Source organism: Felis catus, chromosome B1 (assembly GCF_018350175.1).
Source record: "Felis catus isolate Fca126 chromosome B1, F.catus_Fca126_mat1.0, whole genome shotgun sequence".
Classification (NCBI taxonomy): Eukaryota; Metazoa; Chordata; class Mammalia; order Carnivora; family Felidae; genus Felis; species Felis catus.
Window position 1 is genome coordinate 100,957,673 of NC_058371.1, and position 26,238 is coordinate 100,983,910.

Sequence of the window (26,238 nt, forward strand, 5' to 3'; positions counted from 1 at the left end):
ACATAATTCTCTAAAATTTTGTAAACAAATATTTTTTTAAAAATGCATAATTTAGGGGTGTCTGGGTGACTCAGTCAGTTAAGTGTCCAACGCTCAGGTCATGATCTCACGGCCCATCAGTTCCAGCTATGTGTCGGGCTCTGTGCTGACAGCTCAGAGTCTGGTGCCTGCTTGGATTCTGTCTCCACTCTCTGCACCACTCCTGCTCGCACTCTTTCTGTCTCTCTCCCTCTCTCTCTCAAAAATAAATAAACATTAAAAAATTTTTTAATGGATTAATTAAAGCACTGAAGGTATTAATCTATCCATGAAAATATCCCATAGGGTTTAAAATTAAAGTGGACTAGCCATGGCAGGAGGTTTTTGATGTGTGGCACAAAGCTGATGTACAATACTAATTTCATAAATGAATGACAGATGAAGTCACAGCATAAGTGTCTTTCATTAAACTATAAGGAAGCCATTAATGAACCATCAGACCAGCTTTTGTGAACCTGTGCATGTGTGAATATTTCATGTCAATTATGACCAACTCAGTGGTATAACAAGAAATTTCATTTTGCATTGACAACTTTTAGAATTAAATGATTCCCCACCCCAATCTCCAGTTCTAGCATAGGCTTAGGGCACACATCAACAACAACAACAACAACAACAACAACAACAACAACAACAAAATACGAAATGCTGGGGGACTACTATTTTTATATCTGAGAGTATTTGTTTGACCTTTTATATTTTTAAGGATTCTGGCAAGAAGTTAATGCTAGGCAAACTAAATAAAATTCTTGGTTTTAAATATAAAACCACTCCTTAAGGATTCTTTTGAAGTGAATAAAAAAATATGCCAAGGGGCTACTTTTGCTACTACTGAAAGAATGTCTTGTTCTAATGCCAAAAACAGTTTAAGTGAATTTTTTTTTAATTCTGAAGAAAAAGAGAAAATAATTAGTTTATAATTTGAAACTTCCACAATGGTAAATACAGCATGTGCATTACACATAATGTCTTGAATAAGGAAACCTTCCTAAAATATAAAAGCAAAAAAAAAATCAATTTTCCAGATTTTAATAGCAAAAAGAGAGCTAATTATTGTTAAAGAACTCCAGCAATAATATTTGGAGGTTGAAAACATAGATTAAACAAAAAAAGAGAGCTCTGAAGATCTCAATAAGGCGACTTTTCTTTCTAGTTTAAGGAAAGGTTAGATTCTGTTTTTAAATTTCCAAAACATGGTGAAGGTTATATATATTTAAGAACAATATAATGACTGCACTGCAACTCTGAACAACCATTTTAGAGAGTTTAAGTAGCATTTTAATAGAATGACACCTTTGAGAGCTCAGAAACTGCCATTTGGGGATGAAGAATGAGAACATCCTTATGTCACCATCATACAGCAAATGACACGTAGTGCTTTTGTCATTAGTGTTAGCTTTCTGGGATTTACCTAAATATCTGGGTTTAAACCTAACCTAAATAAAAGGGCACAGTAATTAGGAATGCTTATTTCCTAAGTGATTATTCTAGTAGAAACAGAAACCCTCAACTTTCTGAAGTTGCTAGGTTCACTTTTTTCAACCAACAAAATTTATGTTAAAAAAAGTTAGAATTAAGTTGTATACTAGTAACTAGGATTACCTTGAAGAATATGCTGATACAGGGATATTATGTAAGCAGTTTGTAAAGAAACATTAGCTTTACACACTTTAGAGTAAAAAACAGTATACATCTTTAACAAGAAAAAGTAAAAATAGGGATAACAATGTTTATAAATATAAACTAGCTGAAATAAATACTGCACGTAACAATGAAACATAATTTGAATTTAAAGAACACACTATTAAGACTAAAAATATGACATACATATGAAACACTCATTATGAGTGCTCATAAAATCTAAGGCAATGAAATATAAAAAATGAGCAGATTGTGGATTTTTTTATGTTAAACATCACTTAGATTGAGTTTGCTGATTTAAAAAATATAATGAAAATGACTTATTGGGCACTTGCTGTTACTGACAAGGATAAGTACCTTATAGGAATTTCATCTATTCTGGACAATAGATCTATGAAATAGAGATTTTTCTTAACCTTATTTACATATAAGAAAACTGATCACAAGGTAGGAAATATTAGGCATTTGGATTTAGATCTTTCTCATTCCATAAGCCATTTGCTTAACTAAAATGCAATTTTGCATAGTTTAAAATATTCTTTTTTAAAAAAATTTTTTTTAACGTTTATTTATTTTTGAGACAGAGAGAGACAGAGCGTGAACAGGGGAGGGGCAGAGAGAGAGGGAGACACAGAATCTGAAACAGGCTCCAGGCTCTGAGCTGTCAGCACAGAGCCCAACGCGGGGCTCGAACTCACAGACCGTAAGATCATGACCTGAGCCAAAGTCGGATGCTTAACCAACTGAGCCACCCAGGCGCCCCTAGTTTAAAATATTCTTGAAAAACAGTTTTCACATATGTTTTTGGCATTCTTTTCATATATAGAATCAAATTATTAGAAATTAACCTTCTATCACCTCAAATAACCAAGCAAAAATATCCAACTCTATCAGAATCTATAAAATAGAATTAATAGCACGCTTTATACAACTTTTTAAAATTGTGTTCCTCTCAAGTTCGTAGAACCCTTAAATTTTATAACTCTTCTGAAAATGAAGAAGCATAGATTAAATGTGCAAAAATTCTAGGGAGCCAACATGTGTTAATAGAAACTAAGGATCTGGAAAAGGAAAAACGACGCAGAACATTAAAATGCTTAAATCAGCACTACTGTTGGCTTGCGTAATTCTTCATAGCTACAGATTCAGCCTGGGCCGATGTTTGGGGACTAGATCATAAGGTCTTGACTAATTGGTTGCCTTGATATACTGCTTCCTTATAAAGAAGTTTCAGTATTTGGTTATAAAATGCTCTATTAAGTTTGTTGCTAGCCAGGCTCTCATTCAATGTCCATTTCCTTTCTGACTAATGCTTCTTGTAAGCTGACAGCAGCTTTAAACATCTGGCAAGGAGTCAGTAATACAGGTATTGCAGCACAAGGTGTTCTGGAAAATGATTTGCTTTGGTGTAAACATCTTATCTAAAATATAAAATAGCCTTCAGGTAAGCTGAATTAAGGTTCTTGTATTGCCAATTTGAGTAGAAGCTAAAGTTTACAGATACAGAGGATGTTTATATCTCCAAACACTGGACATTTTAAAAACTGCACATTAAAATGAACATTATAACTTTGTAACTTACACTTACTTTCATAACAAAGAGTTTAGGGAAAAAGTGAGCTGGTGTTTATTTCCATTTTACAACACTTTTTATCATAATGCCTCCAGAAACACACACACACACACACACACACACACACACACACACACACACACAATCACTGGGCATCTCTGAGCAGATAAAACTTTCATTTTCATTCAGTGGAAAATTGCTAAGGAGAATTTTATTAAATTCTGAATTCTATGCACTGTCACTCTTTCAATGTTCCTCTTCCTCTGGTGCTATGATTAGAATCTCTAGGCCACAGTAGCAAATATTTAGAGACACTGACTAAGACCCTAAGATCCCAGGTTTCTAGAAGCATTGTAAAGGAAACAAAACCACGTTATATATCCCTAGAAATCCAATCCCTAAGTGATTCCTTATACAATTAATTTAATCTATGACAGGTATATAACCACATAGATTTTTAACACAAGAAAGAATCACAGAGACCATATTCCCACCTCCCCTGTTAAAATATGAAAACTGAGTTCTAGAGATGATAACTGATTTAGCCAAACCAATAGTGTAATACATGGCCAAAATAGGATTAAAGTCTAGATCTTGGCTTTTACCGAACTTCTTCTGTAAGTATGTAGATTATAAAATTGTGGGGAACGGGGAAGAATAGGGGTCTAGTGGGCTGCCTTAAAAGTTACAGCCTGACTATCTGCTTTCAGTATATGCTGATTTTTGCTCTAGAGATTCTATCAATTCATTTGCAAGAGTAGGCACATTTTAGCAACCGAAAAGTGCTGTGGAGATAAGGTGCTGGCCCTAGGAGCTTATATTTAGTATTATATGTGATAAGACGGCTCAGAAGACATAACACACCTTACTTTCAACACTTTGGCCATTCATACCAGGTGCTGCACCTCATGGCTGGTTTAACGCTGCACAAAAGACATCTTTGTTGTTCTAAAGCAAGGCAGACCTCATTTGGATGTGTGTCGAATCTTAAGACTACCCTATGTTCTCCTACAAATGGTACTTGAGAGTCTGTCTGGATGTTCTGGCAGGGCAGTGCAGCTACTTGTACACCCTCCATCAAAAAATGGTCCTCTTCAACTGTACACATAGCTTTGGGAGGTATGCACGTGGAGCCATGAGGGAGGAAGAGGACACCAGTCTAGCCAGCCAGATCAGCTGAATAAACCCTAACAATCAATGGGGTGACAGATGTTGCAGCCAGATCACTCTCGCATCCAAAAAAGACACTGCATAAAGACATTTTTAATATTCCCATCTCCCTCCATAATGGATAATAAATAACAAATTCTCATAATTTATCCCATTCACAAAATATGTTCGTCCAAGGGTTTATGAGGCAAATCTTAAAGTCACAGAAAATAGTTTATCTACTTGGGCTGTAAAAATCTAAATTTCTTTATTCAATGACTACATATGAACTTTATATGAATTACTGTGCTGGGCACTCTGAGGGATATTTAAAAGTAGATAAGCCAAAAATGAGACAGCTTTGTAAAGATGTGAACGCTGTGTCCATACAAGGATGCCCAGCTTGGGGGAGAGGGGGTAAATAAGGACTGAAATACGGACTTTATGAAAGCTCATGTTCTGCTTGACAAGCCTTTTGATCTGGCAAGTAGCTGTCACCAGGTAGGACCAAGGAGCATATTTTTTTAATTCACTTTTTTAATTCACTTAGCTTGGGTAGGCTACTTAATGGTGGCTTTGACACAAAATGCCACCAATCTTTTGATAGCACAAATTTGATGACAACATTTCTTACTAACTTTTTCAATGGTTCTCCAATGCTTAAAGGAGAAAAGCCAAGTTTGGATGATATTCAAGGTCCTTCACATTGTCTTACCTACTTTTCTTGCTTTATCACCTACTACTTCTATAGGCAGACTCTTTCTTCGGGTCATATTTCAACCTTTAACCAAATCTAGAACAATCCATGTTCTTTTCTTTTTTAAATAGGCTTCACACCCAGCACAGAGCCCAATGTGGGGCTTGAACTCATGACCCTGAGATCAAGACCTGAGCTGAGATCAAGAGTCAGATACTCAGCCAATGGAGCCACTCAGGTGCCCACATTGTGTTCTTTTGTGCATCTCTGCCTTTCTATCAGGTAGGAATGCTCTCTTCCAAGCTTATGGAACTCTACTTATGGAACTCCTATTCACCCATTAACACTTAGATCGACTATCCCTTCGTTCAATCCCAGCTAGTGTGAGTCACACCCTGTTCTTTCTCCCAAAGTATTCTGCACATCATTAGATCGTGCCACATGAATACATTATATGGAACTTAGTTGTTTATATGTTTTTCCTTCAGAACTGCAGGCCTTATTCTCAATATCTGAAAAATATGGTAAATGAATAGATGAAAATATAACTTCAAGTAGCTTATACTTATTTGGGAGGATGACAACAAGGTAACTAAAAATAATCACATATAAGATAAGTACATATAAAAACATAAAGATGTTTCATATCTGCTGTTTAGTTCACTAACTCACTGTTCATAAAAGCAGGCAAGCCTTTACCATAGATTCAGATATGTCAAAGGGAATAGTGAAACACTTTCAAAGACTCTTTAGATGACTCAGAGGAATGGAGAAATCATGAAGAGTCTTTTAGGAGGAGCTGAAAGATTTGGTTTCTGGTCCTGGGTTTGTCACTTATTTGTTGTGGGACTTCAGACAAATCCACTGTTTTTGCTTGGGTCTAGTTCTCTTGTTATAGCACTATTCCCATAGGGTTAAGATTCTCAAATAGATAATGTGTACAAAAGTACATTTAAAACTAGAAAATTCCACTTTAAGTGAATGTTAAAACTGACATTTTTTTGTTGGTGAAATGACAGATTAACACATAAATTTATGATTCATCCAACATTAACATCCACTGACTATGAGACACTGGAGATAGTCTAAGAAGTAAAAAAAAACCCGGTTTCTGCTGTAGAGAATCTTAGTTTATTTGGGGGAGATGATGGGGCTGCTCATATTAAAATAACTACGGGGGAAAATGTGCAAAGAGCTAAACAAGGGAAACAGAAATCAGTGTAAAAGAGTTAAAAAAGACAAGTCACTTGTGCTGGGGTGTTTTCATAACAAAGCAGTGATTTCAGTAGGTTATGTAAAAAAGAGTATTTTGAAACTCTGGGGTACAGAATTTTAAGGTAAATGCACATGAAGGGGTAGAGAGATAACAAGGATCTTAAGAACAGTAGACCAGTTGGTTGTAGCAGTATGTTTTCATAGGGCAGTTTCTGATTAGGTAGGACAAGTAGGTTACAGTGTACAGGAGGCTGCTAAGTACTGTGGTACTCTGCTTCACTCTAGGGACAGGAACAGTCCTGCCAAGCTGCTCTCTAACAATACTAACCAGAGAGCCTGAGACTGGCTAACAGGTGTTTGTTTATCACTATCTCAGAGGTATTGTTAGATAGAGTCAATCTATGCCACATTCGAACACATTGATCCTGATTTTTAGTTTGGGAAAAATTGTCACAAGAGACTTCATGTAGGAAGAGTACAGACATCTTAAATAGCTATAATTGTTTTTTCTGTTTTCACTGTGTTGGAGAAAAGAGAGACAATGTCAGAAGGAATGTTAATCAACAAGACAGTAAATTAATTTACAGTTCTCCCTTTATTAGCTATAATAGCTTCAGCATGGTGACTAGAGCCTTCTTGAATAAATGAGTTACACTGGGAGGTAATTTTTTAATGTCAAGTTGGCATGAAGACCTTGAGCTATTAGACCCAGAAGGGCAAAGACTACAAAACAAAATCCAGGGCAAGGTAATCATTTTAGTCAAACAAGGATAAAGAGACTAAATTTATATGGAGTTAAAGCTTTTTTTTTTTAATTTTTTTTTCAACGTTTTTATTTATTTTTGGGACAGAGAGAGACAGAGCATGAATGGGGGAGGGGCAGAGAGAGAGGGAGACACAGAATCGGAAACAGGCTCCAGGCTCTGAGCCATCAGCCCAGAGCCTGACGCGGGGCTCGAACTCACGGACCGCGAGATCGTGACCTGGCTGAAGTTGGGCGCTTAACCGACTGCGCCACCCAGGCGCCCCTGGAGTTAAAGCTTTTTAAAAACTTAGTGTGGAATGTATTTAACTCTAACAAATTGCTTTAAGAAGACTTTCTAGTGGTAGGTTGATAAGATTACCCTAAAATCACCATACTAAGCATATGTTATATTTTGAAGAAAAGAACAAGAAGCAACTCATTTATTATTTAGCTTTCAGATATATTATATGGTTACTGAGGGAATGCAAAACATTACCATCTTATAGCAATGTCATCTAAAACTTCAGTGGTAAATATAAATAGTGAACAGATAAGAGGAAGAAAGAATGAAGGGAAGTAACATTTATGAAGCACTCTTTATGTGTCACACATTGTTTTTTGGTACTTTTATATTTGTTACCTCATTTAACCCTCAAAACAATTTCAGTCATTGGAGCGCCTGGGTGGCTCAGTCAGTTGAGTGTCTGACTTCAGCTCAGGTCATGATCTCACAGCTCATGAGTCCGAGCTCCACGTCAGGCTCTGTGCTGACAGCTCAGTCTGGAGACTGCTTCAGATTCTGTATCTCCATTTCTCTCTGCCCCTCCCCTGCTCATACTCTGTCTCTCTCTCTCTCTCTCTCTCTCTCTCTCTCTCTCTCTCTCTCTCAAAAATAAATAAACATTAAAAAAAAGAAAAGAAAAGAAAACAGGGTGCCTGGGTGGCTCAGTCGGTTAGGTATTGGACTTCAGCTCAGGTCATGATCTCGCAGTTCATTGTTCGAGCCCCATGTTGGACTCTGTGCTGACAGCTCAGAGCCTGGAGCCTGCTTCAGATTTTGTGTCTCCCTCTCTCTGCCTCCCCTGCTTGTTCTCTGTCTGCCTCTCTCTCTCAAAAATAAATAAAAGTATTTAAAAAAATTTAAAAAACCCAACTTCAGTCACCTAGATATTTTAAAAATGAGAAAACTAAGGTTCTAAGAGATTGAATAACTTGTCTGTAACTATCCTGAAAGAAAAAGACTACTATTGTATTAAAAGTCTACTCCAATGCAACACTAAAATTCTTTTTTGTTTTCCCTTTACTGCCTCTCTTGGAAGTTGAATCCTCAAATCTTAATATATGAAATAAATGTTAGAATTGCCTATATTATTTATAAAATGTATAACTGATACCTGGCTCTTAGACATATTATCAATTTCACTTTATGAGATAATCACTAAAAGGAAATTAACATCCAAAAGCAAGTAAACATTCAACTCAAATTTTACAGATACTAGTTGTCGGCCTATGTCAGCAAATTCCTACACAGAGAGGAAATTACATATCTTACTCGTCACCTCCGTTCCCAGGCACATGGCACATGGGTAGTGGGCCCAGTTATGCCTTTCATGTGCATATATTTTTGATTGTTGATTTCCTGTTGGTTGGGTAAGATAAAAGTTTTCCTAAAGTAACTAATTGGATAAAAGACAAATGAAAAAATGAAGTGGAATCTGCTACAAATAACTTAAAAAACAAAAATCAAAGCAGAAGAAAACAATAGCTATAACCAAAAAAGACTTATTATTTCCTCCTGAACTGAATTCCCATCTGCTTTTAAATGGCAACATGTTTTTCCATTAACTGGAAGCTACAGCCAAGAAGCCAAAGACAATGAGGTTTTGGCCACCAGGGAGTAGAAGGCGCAGGATGGCTGAAGGATGCTACCTGCTTCAGCCTCTCTGTAAAGGCTGTTCCCTAGTGACCCTATTCCCCTTCCAGCTGGCAACAAACTTACTGTTGGGACTCTTCTGAGAATTAAAGAAATGTTTCAGTTCTCTGTATACCCTCTCCAGGGAGGGAAAATGGAGTAACTCAGAAGGGTATGAGAAGCCATTTGAAACACTGTGCCTGTGTAAGCTTTTAAGAAACAACACGACTGGGCAAAATAAACCACCAGGTGAAAAGAAAACATTTTAAAAAAGTAACTTCCTTCCATCCCAGTCGTTAAAAGTACCCATATCATCTACAATCACCCTCTATAGACTTTTATGGGTTGTCATTTATTTATTTCTTTAAAGTAAGCTCGATGCCCAAGGTGGGGCTTGAACTCACAAGACCGAGATCAAGAGTCACATGCTCTACTGACTGAGGCAGACAGGCACCCTTCTCAACAACAGCTTTTTAATTAAAACAACAACAACAACAACAACAACAACAACAACAACAACAAAACACTCACCACTGTTAAACATCTTATGTTTCTAAAAGATAGACAATGGTGTGAGCAAATTCCTCATCTCTGGCTCACCTGGGCAAATTCTTGTATATATAGCTAATAATATACAGTTTAAAATTAATATATAATACACATAATATACCAATTATATAATATTGATGATACTATTCTCTTATGAAGACAATTTATCACCATTTTCATTTGATACCAAGAGTGGCCAATGAGACACACTCTAAATCTGAAAAAGTAGCTGTGCCTGTAGCAGTGTGTATTGCTACAAAGTTAGAGGGCTCTCCTTATGGTAAATAACAAAGGGAAGTTTATTTTTCCTAAATACAATCTTTAAAATCTCTTTTCTTCTTCTGTTCATTAAATGTTTGATAAATACGTACTATGTATTAGATTCTGTGCTGAAGGCTATGGCCTTGGCCTGAGGAAGAAATAAATTAGTTATATCAGTGGTAAAGCACTGGGTCTGTAGGAGTCAGGTGACTGAGTTTCCAGCTTGAATTGGTCTTACTGCTAAAAAATCAAAAATCAAAATGAATTTTAGCTTTCAATATTGCAGCATCATTTTCATTCTGATGGAAAGAGGTGGGGGGAAAGATGGTAACTTATATTTTATTTGAAGCTAAATGTTATCAGTCTTAAATTTCCTATTTATTAATTTTAAGACTTTTAAGAACATTAATTGTCCTCTTCAAACAATACCTTCACACAGCACCTGTGTGAACTGCCTAAAAAAATCAGACCAAAAAAAAAAAAAAAAAAACAAAAAAAAAACCAAAACCAAAACAAAACCAAAAACCAAAAACCAAAAAACAAAGCCAAAACAAACAATATGAAATAAATCTGTCTTGCTCAAACTGAAAATTCCAGAACTACTAAGATACAGCTCTGAACAAAATTCCTATGAAGTTGTAATAATATATGGATTACAATTAGAACCATAGTGGGATATACATCTCCCACCTCAACATTATGCGACCAAAAATGTCATTCAACGAGGCACAGAATTTTCTGCGACTTTTCCTGTGACTATTATTAGAAGATCTGATATAAAAATTAATGAGAAAAAAATTAATGAGAAATGAATGTGCTTATATTATAGATTCAATAAGGCATGCACTACATAAGAACTAGCAAGCTGGTACAGTAATTCCTGAGTTTTTTCCTTTTAGCCAGATGAACCTCATTGGCTTTGATTTTTGTTTTTCATCTCTATGTTACTACCATGAATTACTCCAAAGTGAGAAAGGCACATTTATACCTTGCTAACTGCTCTTCCACTTCCCTCAGCTCAAGTGAAAGATTTATGGTTTCTTCCCTTTGCTGTTTTCTGTAAAGTGACATATATATATATATATATATGTCACTTTACAGAAAACAGCAATATATATATATATATATATATATATATATATATATATATATATATATAGCATCCATATATATGATGCTACCCTTGGTCTCACATCAAAAACTGAATTCTAGAAATACCTGAGCAGTCAGTTAACAGCAACTAGATGTTCATTTTAACTTAATGGACAGTCGTGCCCAAAAGATGCTCATAAGGATTATTTTTTCAGGTAGGAATGTACTTCAACTGCCTCTCAAAGTACTTTCTACATGGATTTTGTTTTTTTTAACCTCTAGTGAAAATTTCCCCTCTCTACAGGGGGAAAATTAAATATACATAGTTCATAGTTGAGACAAAACAGTGAGGAGATTTTGGATTTATTTTGGTTGTTGTAATTAGCTATGACTGCATGATAGACTCAGTCCAATTTTGCATGTAAATTTATCTACAATACTCTCTGAGTACCACTAATGATCTGTTATGTATGAATCTCTTTGGTATATACAGAAGAAAGATTACAAAAAATAGTAAGCAGATAGAATGTAGAGTCTCAGTCTATTGAATAACTCAGAATAAAAAGAATCTACCATTTCTTACTAAAAAAAATTAATTTCCCAGTACAAATCCTTATCAGTGGTATTCAGAAGATATTTCTATTTTGAGGACTATAGTCTGTCCTTTCCTTAAGAAATGTATGCAGAAAAGATGCACAATTATCTTAGTAGAATTTTATTTTGTAAATAAAAATGGCCTAACTAAAAAGTTGATAAGGAGAAAAAAAAAAGTGTTTATCTGCCATACTTAAAATTTTCATATTTTCACAGAGGTCTTGCTGTTCCTATTGAGAGTATACTTTCACAACTAAGGGTAGATTGTCCTTTTTACAGTTTTTATGAGAGAATCTTTGTTAATATACAAGTAGAATGACATAATTTTCCAAGATGTTAAAAGATGGTAATAATACAATTTCTGCCACATCTTTTACTTCCTAAAACTTGCATGATATCCTAATTTCATTTTTATGCTCTCTATAAGAAAATATGTAAAGCTGTGTATCATTTCCATTTGATAGATTAAGAAATCAAAATCCAGAGAAGTGTGTGAATGATTGGAAGCTGATGTATCAAGAAACCAGAAAGAAGAAACTTCTCACCCAGTGTTCTCTCCACTGTATCATGTTAATTCTCTGAAGACTACATTTTGAGAAGCAACAGAAGCCAGGTAAAAACAACTGAGATATAATACAGGCCAGGTAAAATGAAATTTAATTTAGTGATTACCTGTCACGTAGTGCATTTCCTGTTTTAAGATTTCTTAACATATGGCTATTTTTGGCATCAAGCAGTCTTTTTGCTAATGACCCCAACCCACTGTTTTCCTGCCACCAAGGTATTTTGAGAAGAACTGTCTTACCTCTGCTCCTGAATATGTATCAGTTTGGAGGATGAGTTCAGCCAGATCAACGTCATTACCAACTGGCATAGAATGAAACTGCAGGTTAAATATTTCCCTTCTTGTTGCTGCATCTGGTAACGGCACATAGATGATTCTATCAATTCTTCCAGGCCGCATCAAAGCCTGTAAAGAGGATGAGACAATGCAGAAAAACCAACCTCAGAACTGACATTCCACATGAAAGGTGGATATCTAGAATCTCATGAATAACCCACTATTACTCATAATTAGTACATGAAACAAGTACTAGAGATACTATAATCTATTTTAAAGATTCAAACAAATAAATCATGTTCAGAGTACTTTTGAAAGTAACAGAGCAATACTTCTGAGAGGCTTTCTGCTCCTCAGCAACTGTCAGGTCAATAAAAGATGGCTATTCTCTTTTAGGGAAGTGTGTAATATGACTTGCATTCATTGTATCAAAAGACTTTTTTTTTGGAATTTCCTGCAATATCTCTTAAAATATGGGTTAAGTTGTTTTAGAGAGCCCTTAAAATAGCGCAGCTCTAATAAAAGAATACTTCTAGAGCTGAAAGTAGTCAAATGAACTTCCCTCATATTTTACTGGAGGCTAAGGCCTAAATTATCTTAGAGCTAATGAATTTATGTATTCAGAAAACCTTACCGAGCATGCACTATACACTAGACATTGTTCTTGGTACTAGAAAATAGCATGAATAAGATAGATATGTCTAAAATTGATTGTGGTGATGGCTGCATGTATTTGTGGATATACTAAGAGCCACTGAACTGTACTTTAAGTGGGTGAATTTTATATTTATTCTATCCCAATAAAGTTACTAAAACAGATATAGGTCTAAAATGTGTGTGGGTGTGTGGGTGTGTTAAGGAGTTGGGGCAGCTTTTAGTTGGGATAGTGAGAGAAAGCCTCTCTGAGGAGGTAACTTATGTTGATATCCAAAGGAGTCAGCCTTTGAAATATCTAGGGGAAGGGCATGCAAGGTAAATGGAACATCAAGTGCAAAAGCAAGAATGACTGGTATGTTCCAGGGAAAGAAAAAAAAAATCAATGTGATAGAGTGAATAAGGAAAAAAGAGGTAGGAAGTGAGGTCAGAAAGATAGTCATAGGCAGATCATAAGACCTTAAAAGACATAGTAAAGAGTATGGATTGTATTCTACTTTTCATGAGAAGTCATTGGAAAGTTTTAAGTAGAAGGTGAATTGGTAAGATTTACATTAAAAGACCACTCATGGGACAATATCAAAAGGTCTAATATGTGTTACTATAATACCAGAAGGAAAGGAAAGAGAAGATGGGGCAGAAAAAATATCTGAAGAAAAAAGAGCCAAATTTCCTCCAATTGGTAAACAAACAAATTTACACAATCAAGAAGCTCAGTGAATCTCAAATAAAATAAATACAAAGAAAGCCACACCTACACGTATCATAGCAAACTGCTGGAAACAAAAGACAAAATCTTGAAAGCTGCCAGACGGAATATGGAGAACAATAATTTGAATCACCAGTGACTCTCAATCAAAACAATGAAGGGCAGAAACCAGCAGAACAATATCTTTATAGTGCTGAATGAGGGGCACCTGGGTAGCTTAGTCAGTTAAATGTCAGACTTCGGCTCAGGTCATGATCTCACAGTTTGTGAGTTCAAGCCCTTGTGTTGGGCTCTGTGCTGACAGCTCGGAGCCTGAAGCCTGCTTCAGTTTCTGTGTCTCTCTCTCACTCTGCCCCTCTGCTCATGCTCTCTCTCTCTCTCAAAACTAAGTAAACACTAAAAAAAATTAAAAAAAAAATAAAGTGCTGAAAGAATAAAAATGTCATCTTAGAATTCTAGTCCCAGTAAAAATCTTCTTTTTCTTTTTTTTTTTTCAGAGAGAGAGAATGCAAGTGGGGGATAGGGCCTTTATGAGAGAGAGAGGTAAACTTAAGCAGACTCCACACTCAGCCCAGAGACCAATTTGGGCCATGATCCCACAACCCTGGGATCATGACCTGAACCAAATCAAGAGTCTGCCTGCCACTCAAATGACTGAGTCACCCAGGTGCCCTGAAAATATTCTTTAAGAACGAAGGAAAAATTAAGTCATTTTCAAACAAAATAAATTTAAGAAAATTTGGTTCCATCAGAACTGCACTACAGAAAACACTAAACGATGTTCTTCAGGTTTGTTTTTTTGTTTTGTTTTGTTTTGTTTTTTTTACATGTATTTATTTTTGAGACAGAGAGAGACAGAGCATGAACGGGGGAGGGTCAGAGAGAGGGAGACACAGAATCTGAAACAGGTTCCAGGGCCTGATGCGGGGCTCAAACTCATGGACCGTGAGATCATGACCTGAGCCGAAGTCGGCCGCCTAACCGACTGAGCCACCCAGGCACCCCACGATGTTCTCAGGTTTAATGGAAATGACATAAGATGGAAAATTGAATCTTCAGGAAGAAATGAAGAGCATTGGAAATGAAACACCACAAAACTGTACATGCCTTCCACCTCTAAAAAAAATTCACTCTTTTGGCTGACATATCAGAAATGGGATTTCTTGAAGATTTAAGAGACACTCATAAATAGTGAAACACAGCAATTTCTACATGTGTACTTTTGAATGAAATATCCAGAAAAAATGTGTGATAGAAGTAAATGTAGAAACTAAGGAAGACAGGAAGTCAAACATAGACATCTTTTAATTAAAAAAAATAAAATAAAATAAAATAAAACCCCTGAAAATGTAGCTGTGATCATACATAAAACACTATGGAAAATACAAACATTAAAACCTCATGTGGTTGGCTCTGTGGAAATTAGTTCTTAGAGAACCAGCACATGCATACACACACACACACCATGATATTCTGTGAGTAAGGAACTGACCTCTATCTCTAACCCAAGAATCTCATATCTTTTGCCAAGCTACCATGAAATTGTGGAAGGCTGATTTGTTAGCTTTTAAACAGGGTAAAGTCTCAGAACTTTTATAGTTCTGGACATGTATGTTCCTAATAATGGAGCCTCAAAATAATAAAAAGCAAAAATTGATAGGATTAAAGAGATAAAAAAGGTAACTCCACAATCACAATATGAGATTTTAACACTCTTCTATTAGCAATTATAGAACTAAAAAACAAATCAGTAAAGATACAGAGAATCTGAACAAGGCTATCAATCATTGCAACCTGATATTTATTTATGGGCTACTTTACCCAACAACAGCAGAATACATATTTTTTAAGTACACTTGATATATTTACCAAGATAGCTCATATGATGACCCATAAAACAAAAATCAACAAATTCAAAATGACTGAAATCATACAAAGTAGTTCTCTAAGAAGAGTAAATTAGAAAGGAATAATAAGAGAGGAAAACCTCAAACACATGAAAAATTAAACAACACCCTTCTAAGTAAACCATAGGTCAAAGAAGAAATTATGAGGAAATTAGAAATGTTTCAAGTCGAATGATAATGCAAATATAACATCAAGATAAAGTAGTGCTTAGAGACACATTTATAACTTTAAATGCTGATGGTAGGAAAGAAATCTAAAATAAATGACCTAAAGGTTCAAGAGTAAGTACAAAGCTGGAAATAATAAAGATGAGAGTAGAAATCAATGAAATAGGAAACAAACAATAGAGGAAATTCAAAGTCAAGCGTGGTTCTCTGTAAAGATTTTAAAAATCTTATTAAATTCTAACTAGATTAAACAAGGATAAAAGAGAGAACAAATCACCAACATCAGAAATGGAAGAGAGGTTATCACTATATATCCTACAGATAGCAAAAAGAATAATAAGAATATTATCAATAGCTTTAGGACAATAAATAAACAACTTTGATGAAAAATAAGTTCCTTAAAAAATCTAGTTATCAAAATGGACAAAAAATGAAATAAAAATCATAATGGCCCTATATTTATTTTTTTAATGGAACTGAATTAATTAAAAATTGAATTTATTATGACTAACTTTCACACCAAAAACATTCTAGTCTAGATGGTTTCACTTCTGAATTCTGCCAAAGAAGAAACAAGATTGCACAACCACTTCAGAATAACGAACATTTCTCAGGTTGTTTTAGAAGGTCAACATAACACTAACTCCAAACCTAACAAAGATATTACAAAAAATGAAAATTACAGATTAATGAGCCTCATGAAGACAGACTCAAAAATCCTTAAAAAATATTATCAAATAGAATCTCACAATATGAAAAATGGATAAATCATCTTAACCAAGAGTTATTTCAGGAATGCAAGTTTAGTTTAACATTCAAAATCCAGTTGGTATAATTTACCACAAAAACAGAATACAGGAGAAAATTCACATGATCATTTTAATACGTACAAAAAAGTTTTGACAAAATTCAAGATCCACTCATGTTGAAAAACCTTCAGCAAATTAGTAATAGAGGAGGACTTCAGTATGGTAGGTAGTATCTAGAAAAACCTGCAGCTAATACAATTAATGTTGAAATCTTGAGTGCTTTCTACCTAAGATCAAGAAAAGGCAAAAAGTCACCACTTGTACTGATAAATATAACAGAGGTACTAGTCGTTATTACAAAGACAAAAGGCAAAAGACAAAAACTGGAGGGGGAAAAAGGAAATATAGAACTTGGAATGGGCAAAGGCAAACTATCTTCATTTGCAGATGACATGATTGTTTATGTAGAAATACTAAGGAATAAAACTACTAGCAAGATTACAGAATACAAGTTTATTATAAAATTTGTATTTTTATATATTAAGCAATAAGCTAACAGAATATGAAGTTTTAAAAATCCACTTTATGAGAATACATAAAAAGCACAAAAAATAAAAGACAGAAATAAAATTAACAAAAAAACACTTCACTGAAAAACGATATCACTATAGTAAGAAAAATTAAAGGCCTATATAGATACACCATTTTCATGAATTAGAAGGCTCAATATTATTAAGATATTCATTCTTTTCCAATTTATCTATAGACTCAATACAATTCCAATCAAAATTTCACAAGGGCTTAAAAAACAACCTGACAAATATTATAATATTTATATGGAAATGCAAATGACTGAGAATGGTGAAAGCCAAGTTAAAAAAGAAAAAAGCTCAAGGACTTATACTACTTACAATGCTAAAAAAAACAAGATAGTGTGACAAGGTCCAGAGGACAGAAATATAGATCAATGGAATAAAATAAGGGATTCCATAATGGTTTCTATCTTTAAGGCATTCAACTAGGAAAGGAAAGCATTAAAACTAATAATGCTCCAACAACTAGATACTCATATTTTAAAAATCAACATTGATCCTTACCTGGCACCATATTCAAAAATTAACTTGACACGGATCATAAACCTCAATGTATGAGCTAAAACTCCAAACTTAATGTTTATGCAGCCCTGAAGAATCTATAAAGCATTTTCACATACTGTATTTCACTTAGTATTTCTCCAAATCCTATGAAGTAGATTTTGTCATAGCCCTATTAAGAAAAAGAAAATGAGGCCCAAGATCATACGATAAATGGCAGAAAGTGAGCCAATGTTGAATCAATCCTTTTTCACTTTACTATCCTGCCAGTACAAAATGATACACAGTATTGATAGACAAATGAAAAATATTCTTATACTGAAATATGATATAGGTAACAAAAAAAATTAAATAATTCTTGCGTCAAAAAAACATTATACATCTACTGTGGGCCGGGCCCTGTTTTAGGTGCTGGGGAAACAGCTGTGAATAGCTTGGTTACTTTTTTTAAAGTTGAAGTTATCCTTTTCACCCTTATGGGAAAACTCATATTCCAGGCTATTTTAAAATTTCCTTTCTAATAGTTGAAAGAACAACACAGCAAAGGATATAGAGCATACACGTCACCTAAGTCACTGGAACAACACTCAGCATGCATCTGTTCCCCCCCCCCCCACCTCCTTTCTCCCTGCCAAGTTGTAGCTGTCCCTGGGCAGTGCAGGTTGAGTACACTTCAATGATTGTAACATTGCCTGGGCCAACAGCCAGCTAGTCTTTTTCTGGTCTGATCTTGTCAGTGAAAGTTAGCTTAAAAAACGGTAGGAAAGAGCTTTCCTTCCTGTAGAACCCTGAATGAGTTAACACCCTTCCTAGAATTTCTTTAAAAATACTGTTCTGGGATATTAGGGTGGAAGAGTGTGTTCTGAATGATGGCATTTTCTGTTATTTTAAAACCACCATCTAACAACTCTCAATGAAAAAACAAGCCAAGGCTTCCTAATACTACTCTGAGCCCTTCTAGCCTCAAGGTCATAGATACTGTGGCTGCTACATGAAACTCTATTTAAAAATGTCATAGGGCATACTGCCTTTTCAAGAGAACTTATTCAAGACCGTGGCAAGTTTCTACACCTCAGCCCCAGTTTCTTCATGTGTGAAAACGAAGGTGGTTCTTTCATCAGAGAGGGCTATGTGTATCTGACAAGAATTCTCCTCAAAATACACAGATGAAAAAACACCCCCATACAATTTTGTAAATAATTCCATAAAGTTCACCTGAAATCTGCTCGTACACCCAAGATTATGAATTATTACATGAACTTTTATATGGGCCTTCCAGCCCCAATTCTACGACTCCATTATAGCATCTTTCCCAAGGAAACGCCCACAACTTACATTACATGGTCATTACTGAAAATGTGTTATTACTATTTTAGTGATTACACTAATTAATTAAACTAATACAATTATCTTTCCTTCTTCTGACCTTTACAAAAAGGACTTAAAGCATTTCTGGCATTTCATATTAAGGGTTCGTACTGGCCCAACACTATTACCAGTTACAAGGCTGTCTTTCCTTTTTTATAAATTCTGAAATTTGACATGTGTACTTTCATATTCTAGCACTGCTCAAATCTAATTTAGTTAGCATAGAAATACTTGTTCAGACCAAGATATTAAAATAGACACTGTGAAAAATCAGGTCCCGGGGCTCCTATTCATTTCAAATGATCAACAAGGGTGTGTATGTGACTATAGGGAGTGCCTCCTCTAGGAAAGAAAAGCAGCACTAAGCCTTTACATTTTACTCTAATAAAAACGTATCCATGTATCATGATTCATGGAGAAAATAGTTCCAGAAACTGGGGAGAGTGTGGATCCTTGGTAAGAGTTCAAATATATTTAAAAGACACCCTGAACTTATTTTAGGCATTTCTTGCCCTCCCTCTAAATTTGACAGAGTAATAGGCATGGCTAATGCTACTTCTTAATTCTCTCTTGAAATGATCAATTCTACTCCATCTTCTTTATTATGTATTTATGTGTTTTCTTACTGTTTATCCTTCCCAACAGACTGTAGGCTGTATATAATGGCAGGTATCATATTCTTTTATTCAACACTGTAAACTCAGCAATGGCATACACAAGGCACTCAAAGTAGTCAAGGCAACACAATTTCTTGTCTAGAATATCATAACTGCTTTGCTAGTTGTCTTCATGCAGACTTATTCTTTCCTTTTTCTCCCTTTCTTGATCTACATCATTGCTATAGGGATCATTCTTATACTGAAAATACTGCAACTTATTTTCTAATCATTTAATGGCACCTTAAGGGAAAAAGTAAAATTAAAGCATAGGATCTCAGACCTCTATAATTTTGTTGTAACTGTCCTACCTTATCCGCAGCTACTTTATGCTCACCTAAGCACTCACAGTTAGCCAAAATCACCATGCTGCCTTCTGCCTCCCTTGTCCTCACAATATTTCTTTCTATACTCAGAATATTTTATCTCTTTGTCTATCAGACAAATTCCACTTCTTGTTCAAGTCTCAGCTTAAAAGTCATTCTTTTTTCTATAACCTTCTATGACTCTTCCAGGTATGTATGTATGTGTGTGTGTGTACACACATACATATATACATATAACTTGTAATTTGACATACATGTAAAAAGTTAGGACAAAAGAATCTGGCCTAACCAGGTTAAAATTCTAACTCCCCGTTTATTAGCTGTGTTTGGACAGATCATTTAAACCTCTTGGTACTTTAAAATCCTTAACAGTTCTAGTCTCTATTTAGAGGATGGCTGTATGAATTGAAGAATATGACCTAAATAAAGTGCTCAGTACAGTCTGGCACATGGCATGGATACTTCCATTTAGATGCTATTGTTATCATTACTGTGTCTGTATAATTATCCCTAGTACTTGACCAAGCTCCTTAAACACAGGAAATGCTAGTTATCTTTGGATCTTGGCACATGGTAGACATTAATGTTCTTTAAATGAATGAAAGAATAAATGTTATAAAACTACAAGATTAGAATAATGTTAGAAAACTAGGCTTAAAACATAGATTCTTGATCTGTATTTCTAAATCTCAATGTTTAAAAAGGATTGCTATTTAGTAATTCTACTTGTTTCTTCTCCCTGCTTTTACCACAGCCTCTGCAATTCTCAATTCATTGCCCTTTCGTAACAGACAAAGGAGAACTTAATAGCAACATGTTTGCTCTCTTCAATAGAAGCCTGATAAAGGAATCACTAAAAGAGAGGAGGCCCTAGAACATGCCTGTATTTATTAAATCTTTCCATGTTGTTGACCCACATTACTCAGCCTAGAGATGGACATATTTGACTTCTGGAAATGTTTTTATTTCATTAAAAAAAATTTTTTTAGGGGCGCCTGGGTGGCGCAGTCGGTTAAGCGTCCGACTTCAGCCAGGTCACGATCTCGCGGTCCGTGAGTTCGAGCCCGCGTCGGGCTCTGTGCTGACGGCTCAGAACCTGGAGCCTGTTTCCGATTCTGTGTCTCCCTCTCTCTCTGACCCTCCCCCGTTCACGCTCTGTCTCTCTCTGTCCCAAAAATAAATAAACGTTGAAAAAAAAAATTTAAAAAAAAATTTTTTTAATGTTTATTTTTTAAATAAATATCATGTGGAGAGTTAATATTTTTGAAAAAAAAATTAAAAAAATTTTTTTAATGTTTATTTTTTAAATAAAATATCGTGGAGAGTTAATATTTTTGAAAAAAAAATAAAAAAAAATTTTTTTTAATGTTTATTTATTTTTGAGACAGAGAGAGACAGAGCATGAATGGGGGAGGGTCAGAGAGAGAGGGAGACACAGAATCGGAAACAGGCTCCAGGCTCTGAGCTGTCAGCACAGAGCCCGATGCGGGGCTCGAACTCATGGACCATGAGATCGTGACCTGAGCAGAAGTCGGACGCTTAACCGACTGAGCCACCCAGGCGCCCCCTGGAAATGTCTTTATTTTTGACTTTAGCTGCTATCTTTAAAAACTTTATTTATTCCCAACTTTATTGAGGAATAACTAACAAATATAATTGTATATATTTAAGTGTACAAGGTCTGATATACATATAATTATGAAACAATTAGCAAGCTCAAAGTAATTAACATATCCATCACTTCACATAATTAACTCATGTTTGTATGTAGTAAGAACACTTAAAGATCTACTTTCAGCAAATTTCAAGCACACAACCCCTTATTATTAACTATACTTACTAATGCTGAACATTTAATCCTCAGAACTTATTCATCTTATAACCAAAAGTGTACCTTTTGACCAAAGTGTCCCCATTTCCCCATAGCCTCTTGCAACAACCATTCTCTTCTTGGTTTCTGTGAAACTGTGTGTGTGTGTGTGTGTGTGTGTGTGTGTGTGTGTGTGTGTACATGTGGGTATGTTTAAGATTTCACTGTACGTGACATCATACAGTATTTGTCTTTCTGTCTGGTTTATTTCACTTTAGCTGCTATCTTTTAAGGCTTCAAATCTCAGTGTTTCAGGAATACAGTTTCTTAATATCTTTTATGTAATTTAGTGATCTAAATGTTTAATTAGACTGAAAAAATCTATTTCTAAAGAATAGCTTTAGAAACCAATGAAATAAGCAATATTTTATAAAACTCATGCAAGCCCTTGTAAGAAACACTCTTCATTATATTATTTGGTAACTAAACTTTGAGACAATGAGAAAAAATATAAATTGTACTTAAGTTGGGGGAACGATCTGATGAACAGATATCAGGAAAAAGAAATGAATTTTATATAAAATTTGAATGAAAAAATATTAACTCTCCACATGATATTTTATTAAAAAAAATTTTTTTTTTCAACGTTTATTTATCTTTGGGACAGAGAGAGACAGAGCATGAATGGCGGAGGGTCAGAGAGACGGAGACACAGAATCTGAAACAGGCTCCAGGCTCTGAGCTGTCAGCACAGAGCCGGACGCGGGGCTCGAACCCACGGAGCGTGAGATCATGACCTGAGCCGAAGTCGGCCGCTCAACCAACTGAGCCACCCAGGCGCCCCTACAAAGCACTATTAACAATACAAAGAAGCATACAACTTGGTCCTTACTTTTTCATTTCTTAAGTTATGTATGTATGTATGTATGTATGTATTTTGAGAGGAAGGGAGAGAGGGAAAAGGAGAGGGAGAGGGAGAAGGAGAGGGAGAGAGAGAGAAAGAAAGAATCTTAAGCAGGCCCTGCACTGTGAGCATGGTGCCCTATACGGTGCTCAATCTCAGAAACAATGAGAGCATACCCTGAGATGAAATCAAGAGTTGGACATTCAACTGACTGAGCTACCCAGGTGCCCTTAGAATTCTTCTTTTACAGTTTTTAGTTTAGTAAATATTTTTATAAGAAACAACTTGCCATCTTTTAATTCTATAGTTTAACTGAGAAGTAGTAATGATATTTTTTACACTATGCACATCATACTTGAAATAAGTAACCACTTTGAGATCAGTATATTTGATACCATGGGGGAATATAATCTATGGGGGAAAGAAATGGTTTACAAAAGCCAAAGAAGTGAGACTCTTTATTTATATTCTTAAAAACATACAATCATTATTGGTGCAGTAGGTAATTGTCTAAATGATTACATCTGGCTCAGAAAATGGAAAATGAGAATTTTCGAGAGTTAAAATTAGTTGATTTAAGATAAGACTTTGGAAAGGAAGCATTTCAAATTTCCTTAAAAAAAAAATCTAAAAACATTTCCCTGATGTAAGTAAGCTGGGCCTGAAATGACAAGTAGGGGAAATTTACCAGGCTGAGAAGTTAGGAAAAGGCAGAGTGAATGCTATGCACAAATAACTAAAGGTGCAGCAATGGAAAAACCATTCCTGTGAGGGCAAAAGATTTACTAAGGTGACAAAATGAGACAGACCTTCCGAACTGCTGCACACAGAATAGATGATAGTTGTGTTTAGGATATTGCTTCCTTCAGCTCTCAGGTGGGCTAGGAGCCCAGAGAAGCCAGAGGCTCTAGGCAGGCAGACAGTGACTTTATCTGGTCATTATTCCAGGTGTGACATGTCATGAAAAAGTTTAAGAAGCACTAGCAGAAGATTATTGAGAACAGGGGGAGATGAAGGTAGATGAAATAAAAGCAAACAAAAAACAACTCCAGGTGTATGATTATATACATATAGTGGGTAATGTTAAGGACTTTGGTCTTGATCTTATAGCTCTTTGGAAACTGCGGAAGGTTTTTAATCAAGTGAAGGATAGGCTCAGTTTTCTGTTTAAGAAAGCAAACAATTCTGGCAGCAGTGGGAAGGTGGCATCAGAATGAAGTGTAACTTCCAGTTAGGAAGCTAATACAATCTTGAGGTCTTAAATTAGAACATGAATAATAACAGAGGCAGTGAACCTGTAAAGGACAATTTAAGAGATTATCTTTGAAGTAGAATGGCCCAAAGTTTTCAACTTATTATTAGACATTTCCCCCTTTTGACAATGCCTCTCCATTTTGCAAAGGAAGATAAAGACAAAGCAGAATTTATTTTAGATAGATTTGTATTTGCATTTGTATTCTGCAAAGAGAATACTTGCCAAATTAAATCTGGATCTTATAATAAGCCACGACTTCATTTTTCAACTGCTGGAAATGCTTTTTAAACAACATTTCAATTCATATCGCAGCTACTTAAGATATTCAGTTACTCCTAGAGTTGAGGGAGTTTTTTTCGGGTTCAGTTTGAGACTTCACAGAGTAGTTCAATTCCACAAACATATGCTGAGTGTCTAATATGTGCCAGGCACAAGATTAGGTACTAGGATTACAATGTTCTTTGTTCTTTGAAAAATAATTCTTTTAAAAAGGATTTGTGTATGACAACATCTGAGAGTGTGTTTGTATTAAAACAAATAAATCAATCAGTCTGTAGGCTCTCTGTCTAATGTTGGGCATGCTCAGTTTTGTAAAAACCCGTAGTGCTGTGCAAGAAAAGACTTGATAGATTTGACAGCAGGTGTGTAGGAAGAATGTACCACAGTAAATAGCAGTATTTGGTGGTGAATACAAAAAAGAAAACAGAACAACAACAACAACAACAACAACAAACACACACACACTCTTAAGATCTTTTACTAGAATGATGTTTTTTATCCACTTCTATTTAAAAATGCCCTTTTACAAGGCAGGATAAACAGAATTTATCCAGAACTAATCCTAATTCTTCCTCTTATGAAAAGTGAATCTGCTTTTCAATAAGCCACAGAGGATAACTGAAAACAATGCAATTAATCTTTTGAATATCCAATCTTTTAAAAGTTCTCCATAGGGTATAAGTAGTGGGAGTTGGGGACTTACATGTATACATTGATTTTTAGGGTATTTAAATATCAAGAAACCCACAGGCTCTAAACAGGGGTGAAGGGTGAAGGGTGAAGGGTGAAGGGTGGTGGTGATGGGGAGAAATCATCTGTCCCCTGCTTATTTCTCCAGTATCATCTTCCATTATTTGGCCCTTCCTTGCCTTTTACTCTCTACCACTACTGAATTTCTTGTAGGCCTCTGAAAATAGCACATCTCCTCACACCTCTGTACATGCTGATCTCTCTGAACAGCCCTACTCACCCCTATGTCATGTACTCCAGGAAAGTTCTAATTCTTCCTTCAAATCACTTCTGCATACACAAAGGAATATTTTCTTCTCTATATTACTTCTAAACACTGTTCACATGTCTGTTGCACATATTACACTACAATATTTATTTACATGTTCTAATGCCCCCATTAGACTATAAGATATTCAAGGGACATATATTTTTCCAAATTAAAAAAAAATCAATTCATCAAAACGTAAAGTGATCTATCTGCAGACACCTACCAGATGCAGAAGAACACAGACAATATATAAGATACCAGGTGATACAAAAATACATTGCTGAGAATATGAATTTTCTGGATAGTTGTTTTTTTTTTTTACTCGTTACATATAAATCACTTTTAAAAACTTAAAATAGAAATCTGACATACACTACATACAATGGATGATATGTTAAATGTAAGCAAAACTTTTCTTGTTGACTCGCAGTTTTCCACCTCTCTCATAATTAAACATTACTTGGTGCCAAAGGAAGCATCAAGGATAGAGGATGTAATGTGACTTGAATGGACACCATGGGACAGATGGGACCCACTGCGGAGCAGCACTGTGCATACTGCCTCCCTGCTCACACCTGTAGGGTTTGCATTTTTCTACAGTCACTAAGCTGAACACCGGTGTTTCCCTGCCTCCCTCCCCAAACCGACTGATCGGTTTCTCTTTTTCCCTCAGGCCAACACCCCAATTTTTTAGGGCACAAAATACCAAAGTATAGGAAGGTATTTCTTATCAATCCAACCATCTGAGATGAGACCGCAGGGCTGTTCTATCCTTTTTTCTCCTCTCCTTTTTGAACAAAACAAAACCAAAAACCTCTCAGGCTGGGGCTGGCCCACTTCTGAGCTCCATCAGTACTGCATCTGGTTTGGCTATTCAGTGCACCTCTCTTCTTCCTTGCCTTGTATGCCTGTTTTTTTTTTTTAAACAATTTTTTAAATGTTTATCTCTGGGGAGAGAGAGAGAGAGAGAGAGAGAGAGAGAGAGAGAGAGAGAGAGAGAGAGAGAGAGAAAGGGAGAGAACATGAGCGGTGGAGCAGTGGAGACAGAGGA

General features: G+C 35.5%; 1 protein-coding gene across 8 annotated transcripts in view; it reads right to left on the reverse strand.

The window, feature by feature from the left end:
* SPATA5 (spermatogenesis associated 5) overlaps positions 1 to 26,238 on the reverse strand; it is a 370,044-nt gene that overhangs the window by 61,637 nt on the left and 282,169 nt on the right. For 4 of the 8 annotated variants that reach the window (XM_011281675.4, XM_003985028.5, XM_019828995.3 and 1 more), the window contains exon 15: positions 12,273 to 12,437. In XM_011281675.4, the coding sequence (XP_011279977.1) occupies positions 12,273 to 12,437 (165 nt within the window). Of the gene's footprint in view, positions 1 to 12,272; positions 12,438 to 26,238 lie in introns of those variants that run through there. The other 4 variants (XM_045055894.1, XR_006596790.1, XM_045055896.1 and 1 more) reach the window with 3 other exon arrangements.